At 44.4% G+C, this 12,500-nt stretch overlaps 1 protein-coding gene across 2 annotated transcripts in view; it reads left to right on the forward strand.

The window, feature by feature from the left end:
* Positions 1 to 12,500, forward strand: part of LOC139561299 (GRB2-associated-binding protein 1-like) — a 58,129-nt gene that overhangs the window by 16,676 nt on the left and 28,953 nt on the right. For both annotated transcript variants that reach the window (XM_071378299.1, XM_071378300.1), the window contains exons 2-3: positions 2,437 to 2,565; positions 4,244 to 4,409. In XM_071378299.1, coding sequence (XP_071234400.1) covers positions 2,437 to 2,565; positions 4,244 to 4,409 — 295 coding nt within the window. The remainder of the gene's footprint in view (positions 1 to 2,436; positions 2,566 to 4,243; positions 4,410 to 12,500) is intronic.

A 12,500-nucleotide genomic window follows, 5' to 3' on the forward strand; every position in this document is an offset into this window, starting at 1 on the left:
TAATACCTGGTGGTGGTAGAATACAGTAGTAGCATGGTAATACCTGGTGGTGGTAGAATACAGTAGTAGCGTAGTAATACCTGGTGGTGGTAGAATACAGTAGTAGCATAGTAATACCTGGTGGTGGTAGAATACAGTAGTAGCGTAGTAATACCTGGTGGTGGTAGAATACAGTAGTAGCGTAGTAATACCTGGCGGTGGTAGAATACAGTAGTAGCGTAGTAATACCTGGTGGTGGTAGAATACAGTAGTAGCGTAGTAATACCTGGTGGTGGTAGAATACAGTAGTAGCATAGTAATACCTGGTGGTGGTAGAATACAGTAGTAGCATAGTAATACCTGGTGGTGGTAGAATACAGTAGTAGCATAGTAATACCTGGTGGTGGTAGAATACAGTAGTAGCATAGTAATACCTGGTGGTGGTAGAATACAGTAGTAGCATAGTAATACCTGGTGGTGGTAGAATACAGTAGTAGCGTAGTAATACCTGGTGGTGGTAGAATACAGTAGTAGCGTAGTAATACCTGGTGGTGGTAGAATACAGTAGTAGCATAGTAATACCTGGCGGTGGTAGAATACAGTAGTAGCGTAGTAATACCTGGTGGTGGTAGAATACAGTAGTAGCATAGTAATACCTGGTGGTGGTAGAATACAGTAGTAGCGTAGTAATACCTGGTGGTGGTAGAATACAGTAGTAGCGTAGTAATACCTGGTGGTGGTAGAATACAGTAGTAGCGTAGTAATACCTGGTGGTGGTAGAATACAGTAGTAGCATAGTAATACCTGGCGGTGGTAGAATACAGTAGTAGCATAGTAATACCTGGTGGTGGTAGAATACAGTAGTAGCATAGTAATACCTGGCGGTGGTAGAATACAGTAGTAGCGTAGTAATACCTGGCGGTGGTAGAATACAGTAGTAGCGTAGTAATACCTGGCGGTGGTAGAATACAGTAGTAGCATAGTAATACCTGGCGGTGGTAGAATACAGTAGTAGCATAGTAATACCTGGCGGTGGTAGAATACAGTAGTAGCGTAGTAATACCTGGTGGTGGTAGAATACAGTAGTAGCATAGTAATACCTGGTGGTGGTAGAATACAGTAGTAGCATAGTAATAGTCCCTAAGGTGGTTAGGTAGCTAACCACCTTAGGTAGCTAGGTTTCCAACGGTCTGATGGCCTGTTGGTAGAAGACCCGGTGCTGCGAAACCATTTGCCAGATGGTAACAAAGTAAACAGTCTGTGGCTCGGGCTAAGTTTTAAAATGTGTTTTGACTCAGAGTCCTTGACAGTCTTCCAGGCCTTCCTCAGACATCGGCCTGGCGTAAATGTTCTCTAGGGCTGGACGCTCGCCCCCAGTGGTGTGTGTGTGTGTGTGTGTATGTAGGTATGTATGTGTGAGTGTGTCATGCTGTACCATGGCATGCTGTGCTTCTCACGTACAAATGACTGAAGTGTCAATAAATCACACACTCCTACTCACACACACAAACAGACACACACACACACAAACACACACACACACACACACGCACGCACACACACACACACACACACACACACACACACACACACACACACACACACACGCACACGCACACACGCACACACACACACACACACACACCGCACTAAGTCTTGGTTTTCCACTGACTATTGAATCATGGGTGAAATATGTAATCGTATGGAATGTTCATGGGAGATGGGGTCGACCCATACCCACAATGCCTGGCGTGAGGCAACACCAGCTCTAAAGGACCTAGAAATGTGTGTGTGTGTGTGTGTGTGTGTGTGTGTGTGTGTGTGTGTGTGTGTGTGTGTGTGTGTGTGTGTGTGTGTGCGTGCGTGCGTGCGTGCGTGCGTGCGTGCGTGCGTGTTTGCGTGTGTGTGTGTGTGTGTGTGTGTGTGTAATAGAGTTACCATTGTGAAAAGGCTTTTTATGAGATTATATTTGTGCAACTCAAGTTACAGCAAGAGAGACAAAGATAGTTGATTTTAGTCGGATTGAGAGATGTCATCTAGACTCGACGTTTTCTGACGGTTCATGAGTCATTTCATTAAGATTGAAAAAAGACCAAAGTATTAAAATGTGTTTAGCTGTGGACGTTGCAGTGACAGTCTTAATCTGACATCTCTCGCTTTTCTATCTCTCTCCTCCCTCCTCTCCCCCCTCTTTCCTCCCTCCTCTCCCCCTCTCTCTCCTCCCTCCTCTCCCCTCCTTCCTCTCCCCCTCTCTCTCCTCCCTCCTCTCCCCCTCTCTCTCGCCCCTCCTCTCCCCCTCTCTCTCCCCCCTCCTCTCCCCCTCCCTCTACCCCTCTATCCTCCCTCCTCCCTCCTCCCTCCTCTTCCCTCCCTCCTCTCCCCCTCTCTCTCCTCCCTCCTCTCCCCCTCTCTCTCCTCCTCCCCTCACTCTCTTTCTCTCCCGTCCCTCCTCTCTAGGCGTGGAAGAGGCGTTGGTTTGTTCTGAGGAGTGGTCGACTGACCGGAGACCCTGACGTTCTAGAATACTACAAACATGACCACGCGCGCAAACCCATACGCATCATCAACATGAGCCTCTGTGAACAGGTACTACACTATACTGTACTGTACGCATCATCAACATGAGCCTCTGTGAACAGGTACTACACTATACTATACTGTACGCATCATCAACATGAGCCTCTGTGAACAGGTACTACACTATACTGTACTGTACGCATCATCAACATGAGCCTCTATGAACAGGTACTACACTATACTGTACTGTACGCATCATCAACATGAGCCTCTGTGAACAGGTAATACACTATACTGTACTGTACGCATCATCAACATGAGCCTCTGTGAACAGGTACTACACTATACTGTACTGTACGCATCATCAACATGAGCCTCTGTGAACAGGTACTACACTATACTGTACTGTACGCATCATCAACATGAGCCTCTATGAACAGGTACTACACTATACTGTACTGTACGCATCATCAACATGAGCCTCTGTGAACAGGTAATACACTATACTGTACTGTACGCATCATCAACATGAGCCTCTGTGAACAGGTAATACACTATACTGTACTGTACGCATCATCAACATGAGCCTCTGTGAACAGGTAATACACTATTCTGTACTGTACGCATCATCAACATGAGCCTCTGTGAACAGGTACTACACTATACTTTACTGTACGCATCATCAACATGAGCCTCTGTGAACAGGTAATACACTATACTGTACTGTACGCATCATCAACATGAGCCTCTGTGAACAGGTAATACACTATACTGTACTGAACGCATCATCAACATGAGCCTCTGTGAACAGGTACTACACTATACTGTACTGTACGCATCATCAACATGAGCCTCTGTGAACAGGTAATACACTATACTGTACTGTACGCATCATCAACATGAGCCTGTGTGAACAGGTAATACACTATACTGTACTGTACGCATCATCAACATGAGCCTGTGTGAACAGGTACTATAATGTACTGTACGCATCATCAACATGAGCCTGTGTGAACAGGTAATACACTATACTGTACTGTACACATCATCAACATGAGCCTCTGTGAACAGGTACTACACTATACTGTACTGTACGCATCATCAACATGAGCCTCTGTGAACAGGTAATACACTATACTGTACTGTACACATCATCAACATGAGCCTCTGTGAACAGGCTGTATACTCCGCGTTGCGTCGGGCCTAAGAACAGCCCTTAGCCGTGGTATATTGGCCATATGCCGCAAATTCCTGAGGTGCCTTATTGCTGTTATAAACTGGTTACCGACAGAATTAGAATAGTAAATAGTATTTGTTTTGTCATACCCGTGGTATACGGTCTGATATACCACAGCTTTCAGCCAATCAGGATTCAGGGTGTGAACCACCCGGTTTATAATTAATGAGAGAACAACCCCACCCACTACCAAGGTCGTTACAAATTACAACATAACAAAAGGAAACTCCACTAACCTACTATCCTGATCCAAATCACTATCATCTCTGATGTAAAATCTCTCTCTCTCTCTCTTCTCTCTCTCCTCTCTCTCTCTCCTCTCTCTCTCTCTCTTCTCTCTGTCTTTACTCTCTTCTCTCTGTCTCTTCTCTCTCACTCTCTGTCTCCTCTCTCTCTCTCTTTCTCTCTCTCTCTCTCTCTTCTCTCTGTCTTTACTCTCTTCTCTATTCTCTCTCTATTCTCTCTCTCTCTCTCTTCTCTCTCTGTCTCTTCTCTCTCTGTCTCTCCTAGGTGGATGCAGGCCTAACCTTTAATAAAAAGGATTTGGACAGTAGCTATGTGTTTGACGTGCGGACAGTGGAGAGGGTATTCTACCTGGTGGCTGACAGTGAGGAGGACATGAACACATGGGTCAGGTGTATCTGTGACCTGTGTGGATTCAACCCTACTGAACGTGGTATGACAACACACACACACACACACACACACACACACACACACACACACACACACACACACACACACACACACACACACACACACACACACACACACACACACACACACACACACACACACACACACACACACACACACACATACATACAGTATTAATGACCATATTAACACACATAAACACACACATGAACACACATGAACACACATATTAACACACATTAACACACATTAACACACGATTGATTGATTGATTGATTGATTGATTGATTGATTGATCCATAAGGGCGCTCCAGCTGGTGACGCCTCCACATACAATTGTTTGTTTCACAACATCCGATAATTTAAAACAATTTTCCTTTCCTAATAAACAACTATGGACTATTACATCTTCCTTGTCTCACATACCCTTAATATACAAACAATCCATCCATAATATATATATTATACACACAAGACAATCACAATATAATCAACAACAAACACCAAAAGACAGACCATATGCCGGGCATTTCCCTCTCCGTCACCTACTTTAATCTTACCATGTTGAATAACGGATGGGTTACAGGTGATCATGCTGAGTAACAGATGGGTTACAGGTGATCATGCTGAGTAACAGATGGGTTACAGGTGATCATGCTGAATAACAGATGGGTTACAGGTGATAATGCTGAATAACAGATGGGTTACAGGTGATCATGCTGAATAACAGATGGGTTACAGGTGATCATGCTGAGTAACAGATGGGTTACAGGTGATCATGCTGAGTAACAGATGGGTTACAGGTGATCATGCTGAGTAACAGATGGGTTACTGGTGATCATGCTGAATAACAGATGGGTTACAGGTGATCATGCTGAGTAACAGATGGGTTACTGGTGATCATGCTGAATAACAGATGGGTTACAGGTGATCATGCTGAATAACAGATGGGTTACAGGTGATCATGCTGAATAACAGATGGGTTACAGGTGATCATGCTGAATAACAGATGGGTTACAGGTGATCATGCTGAATAACAGATGGGTTACAGGTGATCATGCTGAATAACAGATGGGTTACAGGTGATCATGCTGAATAACAGATGGGTTACAGGTGATCATGCTGAATAACAGATGGGTTACTAGTGATCATGCTGAATAACAGATGGGTTACAGGTGATCATGCTGAATAACAGATGGGTTACAGGTGATCATGCTGAATAACAGATGGGTTACAGGTGATCATGCTGAATAACAGATGGGTTACAGGTGATCATGCTGAATAACAGATGGGTTACTGGTGATCATGCTGAATAACAGATGGGTTACTAGGTGATCATGCTGAATAACAGATGGGTTACAGGTGATCATGCTGAATAACAGATGGGTTACAGGTGATCATGCTGAATAACAGATGGGTTACAGGTGATCATGCTGAATAACAGATGGGTTACAGGTGATCATGCTGAATAACAGATGGGTTACAGGTGATCATGCTGAATAACAGATGGGTTACAGGTGATCATGCTGAATAACAGATGGGTTACTGGTGATCATGCTGAATAACAGATGGGTTACTGGTGATCATGCTGAATAACAGATGGGTTACAGGTGATCATGCTGAATAACAGATGGGTTACAGGTGATCATGCTGAATAACAGATGGGTTACAGGTGATCATGCTGAATAACAGATGGGTTACAGGTTTTCATGCTGAATAACAGATGGGTTACTGGTGATCATGCTGAATAACAGATGGGTTACTGGTGATCATGCTGAATAACAGATGGGCTACAGGTGATCATGCTGAATAACAGATGGGTTACAGGTGATCATGCTGAATAACAGATGGGTTACAGGTGATCATGCTGAATAACAGATGGGTTACAGGTGATCATGCTGAATAACAGATGGGTTACAGGTGATCATGCTGAATAACAGATGGGCTACTGGTGATCATGCTGAATAACAGATGGGCTACAGGTGATCATGCTGAATAACAGATGGGTTACAGGTGATCATGCTGAATAACAGATGGGTTACAGGTGATCATGCTGAATAACAGATGGGTTACAGGTGATCATGCTGAATAACAGATGGGCTACAGGTGATCATGCTGAATAACAGATGGGTTACAGGTGATCATGCTGAATAACAGATGGGTTACAGGTGATAATGCTGAATAACAGATGGGTTACAGGTGATCATGCTGAATAACAGATGGGCTATGGGTGATTATCCCTTTTAAGACATGCTACTATTTAGTAATTTTTTCCCCCAGTGAGTACTTGAAACTACCTATGGAGGTTATACGTTTCAAATTGTTTGGAAGATTATTCCACAAAAAAATGGCAGCCGAGTATTAAAAAAAACAACGTTTCTCCCCCCCCCCCTTCCCCCCCATACCACTTTCAAATCTGAACGGAACAGCGACCGTTTGACTCCTTCTAGTGGAATAGTCATCACGGACTAAGTTGAAATAGTTACGTAAGTACCTAGGGACCATACTGTGGGCAATCTGATGTACAAGACACACTTATATCTGAGCGACTCTCTTCTCCACTTTAAGCCGTCTAAAGGTTTTCAACGTGGGGAAATAGCTGAGATGCATAAGACTCTCTTCTCCACTTTAAGCCGTCTAAAGGTTTTCAACGTGGGGAAATAGCTGAGATGCATAAGACTCTCTTCTCCACTTTAAGCCGTCTAAAGGTTTTCAACGTGGGGAAATAGCTGAGATGCATAAGACTCTCTTCTCCACTTTAAGCCGTCTAAAGGCTTTCAACGTGGGGAAATAGCCGAGATGCGTAACTGCTGGAAGTTGAAGAATAATCCTGACTAATTTGTTCTGAGATGTCTGCAATTTAATTTGTTTTATATCTTGGAGGCACTATTGTACCAGGAAGAGCATGCATAGTCGAAGTGGCACTGAACAAGAGCCCCTCCTCAATGTCCCCATTGTATTCTTATCCAGATCTTTGGAGGTTCTTGCCCGGGAACCTAATTTTATGGTTCTCTTTGGAGATAACGTTTTTGTGCCGTGCTCTCCCTGTCAGATGGTTATCTCGCACACATCCAAGATACTAAACATCCAAGATATTTAACATCCAAGATACTTAACAACCAAGATACTTAACATCCAAGATATTTAACACCCAAGATACTTAACATCCAAGATACTTAACATCCAAGATACTTAGCATCCAAGATATTTAACATCCAAGATATTTAACATCCAAGATATTTAACATCCAAGATATTTAACATCCAAGATACTTAACATCCAAGATACTTAACATCCAAGATAACATCCAAGATACTTAACATCCAAGATACTTAACATCAAAGATACTTAACATCCAAGATAACATCCAAGATACTTAACATCCAAGATAACATCCAAGATACTTAACATCCAAGATAACATCCAAGATACTTAACATCCAAGATACTTAACATCCAAGATACTTAATATCCAAGGTACTTAACATCCAAGATAACATCCAAGATATTTAACATCCAAGATATTTAACATCCAAGATACTTAACATCCAAGATATTTAACATCCAAGATACTTAACATCCAAGATACTTAACATCCAAGATACTTAACATCCAAAATATTTAACATCCAAGATACTTAACATCCAAGATACTTAACAGAGTCTTTTGCTACGACTACTATGTCACCTACTACCACCTTAAAATTCTGGGAATTTCCTCAGTTTCACTTTGGACCCGAACAAGATGAACTATGTTTTTCCAAGGTGAAGTGACAGCTTATTGTCCTTTAGCCATTTACTGACATTCAGAAGATCAGCACTGAGGGCTTTCTCAACCACATTGTTGTCTTTTGTGGGAAACCACACAGTGCAGAATCATCTGCATAGAGGAAAAGGTCACATGTAGAGGCAGATTTCAAATCATTTATATAAAATAGAAATAAAAGTGGACCCAGCACACTCCCTTGGGGTACCCCACAGTTCAAGATTTTAGGTTTAGACAAGGTCCCATCCACATCCACCATCTTCTTTCTTCCTTGCAGGTAAGAGCTGACCCCATTTTACTGCTAAGTTGTTAAAGCTCATGGCTCTTAGTTTGATTAACAGAATCTCATGATTCATTGTTTTCAAACGTCTTTTGGAGATCTAACATAACCATATGACAAAATGTCCCTCCGTCTACTTCCTTCCTGACGTGGTCAGTCAGATATAGCAGGTGTCAGTGGAATGGGATTTCATGAAGCCAGATTTTAGCTCATGGAATAGGTTATGTAAGGAAATGTAACTGTCAATCTGCTTGAACATAATCTTTTCCATGACTTTCGATAAAGCAACACAGGATTGAGACAGGACGATAGTTTCCGTGATCTAACTTATTCCCTTTTTTTTATATAAAGGAATGACCCTTGTAAGGTTTAGTTGACTGGGAAACCACCCTAGTTCAATAGACAGATTCACAATGTGAGTTACACAGGGGGTAGTAACTACAGCAGCATCTCTTAGAACTCTGGCAGGAATGTTGTCAAGGCCAGTTGCTATGGAACGGTCAAGTTCTTTCAGCCTCTCACAATTGACTCAGACACCTTTTTCAAATGAAAAATAATCTACTTGAATCCCCTGCTGTTGAGTAAAACTGCTGGACTTGATTCTACCCCATAGCAACCTGATTGACAAGATAACTTGCTAACTAATGTATTAGCTATAAATTGCTATTCAGACTGTTTGCAACCATGGTCTTGTCTGATGTATCCTTTCCTCCAATGTCCAAGCTGAGATTGAGAGCGTTGGTCTTTATTCTGTTACTGTTACCTAACAGCTTCAGACACTTCCATCATTCACTCAGATTGTTTCTATTTGCAACTATTTTGTAATTGAAATATTCCTTCTCGACCTTCTGTATGATCCTGTTGACCTCGTTTCTTCACTTCTTATAGTCCATAAATATAGCATCTGCCCTGGATTTCCTAAACTCTAGAAAGCGTTCATTTCTACGCTTAATTGCCTTTTAAAATGTTATCATTTATCCATGGCTCTGTTCTTTTCTTAATTCTAACCTGTTTCACTGGAGCCTGCTTATCTACAGCGAGTAAAAACAATGGTTTAAAATGGCCCCATTCTCCACTTCACTGCATTTCAATACAGCAGACCGGTCTAATTTGCTCAGACAATTAACAAAAATATCTGCACTATAATTCTTCATAGACCTAATCTTTTATGAAGTTATGATCATTAAAAACTGTTTTCTGAACCTTCCTACTTCAGAACATGATGGAATGATCACTGAGCCCATAGTTAACAACCCCTTGATCTATCCGACACCAACACAAGGTCAATGATGGTTTGGGTAGAAGATGGTCAATGATGGTTTGGGTAGAAGGACAGACCGTGCTAGGCTCATTAATCAGCTGGTATAAAGCAAATTTTTAAATAAATAAAAATCTTAAGACCTTTTAAAAGTAGCATGTCTGTATTAAAATCAACAGTAACAATAAGCTCTGATTGGCCATCTTGGCACTACCCTCCCCCCTGGGACTTGGCCATCTTGGCACTACCCTCCCCCCTGTGATTTGGCCATCTTGGCACTACCCTCCCCCCTAGGACTTGGCCATCTTGGCACTACCCTCCCCCCTGGGACTTGGCAATCTTGGCACTACCCTCCCACTGTGACTTGGCCATCTTGGCACTACCCTCCTCCCTGGGACTTGGCCATCTTGGCACTACCCTCCTCCCTGGGACTTGGCCATCTTGGCACTACCCTCCTCCCTGGGACTTGGCCATCTTGGCACTACCCTCCTCCCTGGGACTTGGCCATCTTGGCACTACCCTCCCCCCTGGGACTGGCCATCTTGGCACTACCCTCCTCCCTGGGACTTGGCCATCTTGGCACTACCCTCCTCCCTGGGACTTGGCCATCTTGGCACTACCCTCCTCCCTGGGACTTGGCCATCTTGGCACTACCCTCCTCCCTGGGACTTGGCCATCTTGGCACTACCCTCCCCCCTGGGACTGGCCATCTTGGCACTACCCTCCCCCCTAGGACTTGGCCATCTTGGCACTACCCTCCCCCCTGGGACTGGCCATCTTGGCACTACCCTCCCCCCTGGTACTGGCCATCTTGGCACTACCCTCCCCCCTGGGACTGGCCATCTTGGCACTACCCTCCCCCCTGGGACTGGCCATCTTGGCACTACCTTCCCCCCTGGGACTGGCCATCTTGGCACTACCCTCCCCCCTGGTACTGGCCATCTTGACACTACCCTCCCCCTTGGGACTGGCCATCTTGGCACTACCCTCCCCCTTGGGACTGGCCATCTTGACACTACCCTCCCCCATGGTACTGGCCATCTTGGCACTACCCTCCCCCTTGGGACTGGCCATCTTGGCACTACCCTCCCCCTTGGGACTGGCCATCTTGACACTACCCTCCCCCATGGTACTGGCCATCTTGGCACTACTAGAGGGGAGGAGAGGAAAGAGATGAAGAATTAAAATCAAACTGGAAACATGCTCTCTCTCGTGTGTGTGTGTGTGCGTGTGCGTGTGCGTGTGCGTGTGTGTGTGTGTGTGTGTGTGTGTGTGTGTGTGTGTGTGTGCGTGTGTGTGTGTGTGTGTGTGTGTGTGTGTGTGCGTGTGTGCGCGTGTGTGCGTGTGCGCGTGTGCGCGCGCGTGTGTGTGTGTGTGTGTGTGTGTGTGTGTGTGTGTTTTCAGTAGTCTTTTGATAAGGCAGTATAATAGCTCTGGAAAAGCCAAGGCTGTCTGAGAGAGAAACTGACTGAGTTTACTAAGGTGAGAATGATGATGACAACTAAAAGAGGCATCACTGCAGTACCTGGTTAAAATCCAGGCTGTATCACATCTGGCTGTGATTGGGAGTCCCATAGGGCGGCGCACAATTGGCCCAGCGTCGTCTGGGTTTGGCCGGAGTAGGCCGTCGTTGTAAATGAGAATTTGTTCTTGCCTAGTTTAAAAAAAGAGGGCTGTATCCAACCCTAACCCCAATAACTACCGTGGGATATGCATCAACAGCAACCTTGGGAAAATCCTCTGCATTAACAGCAGACTTGTACATTTCCTTAGTGAAAACAATGTACTGAGCAAATGTCAAATTGGCTTTTTACCAAATTATCGTACGACAGACCACGTATTCACCCTGCACACGCGGATTGACATACAAACAGACCGAAACAAAGGCAAAGTCTTCTCATGCTTTGTTGATTTCAAAAAAGCCTTTGACTCAATTTGGCATGAGGGTCTACTATACAAATTGATGGAAAGTGGTGTTGGGGGGGAAATATACGACATTATAAAATCCATGTACACAAACAACAAGTCTGTGGTTAAAACACACATTACTTTCCATAGGACCGTGGGGTGAGACAGGACCGTGGGGTGAGACAGGACCGTGGGGTGAGACAGGGCCGTGGGGTGAGACAGGACCGTGGGGTGAGACAGGACCGTGGGGTGAGACAGGACCGTGGGGTGAGACAGGACCGTGGGGTGAGACAGGGCCGTGGGGTGAGACAGGACCGTGGGGTGAGACAGGACCGTGGGGTGAGACAGGGCCGTGGTGTGAGACAGGGATGCAGCTTAAGACCCACCCTCGTCAACAAGCACTACCTTTCAAAAGTTTAGGGTCACTTATAAATATCCTTGTTTTTGAAAGAAAAGCTATTTTTTTGTCCATTTAAAATAACACCAAATTGAATCAGAAATACAGTGTAGACATTGTTAATATTGTAAATGACTAGTGTAGCTGGAAACGGCTGATTTTGAATGGAATCTCGTACAACGCTGTGTACCCGCAAAACACCAGTCTCAACGTCAACAGGGAAGAAGCGACTCCGGGACGCTTGCCTTCCATCCTAACTGTAAACTATGGTGGGGGGAGCATCATGGTTTGGGGCTGCTTTGCTGCCTCAGGGCCTGGACAGCTTGCTATCATCGACAGAAAATGAATTCCCAAGTTTACAAGACATTTAGCAGGAAAATGAAAGGCTATCTGTCCGCCAATTGAAGCTCAACAGAAGTTGAGTGATGCAACAGGACAACGACCCAAAACACAGAAGTAAATCAACAACAGAATGGCTTCAACAGAAGATTATACTCCTTCTG

This window comes from Salvelinus alpinus, chromosome 31 (genome assembly GCF_045679555.1).
Source record: "Salvelinus alpinus chromosome 31, SLU_Salpinus.1, whole genome shotgun sequence".
NCBI classification, from domain to species: Eukaryota; Metazoa; Chordata; class Actinopteri; order Salmoniformes; family Salmonidae; genus Salvelinus; species Salvelinus alpinus.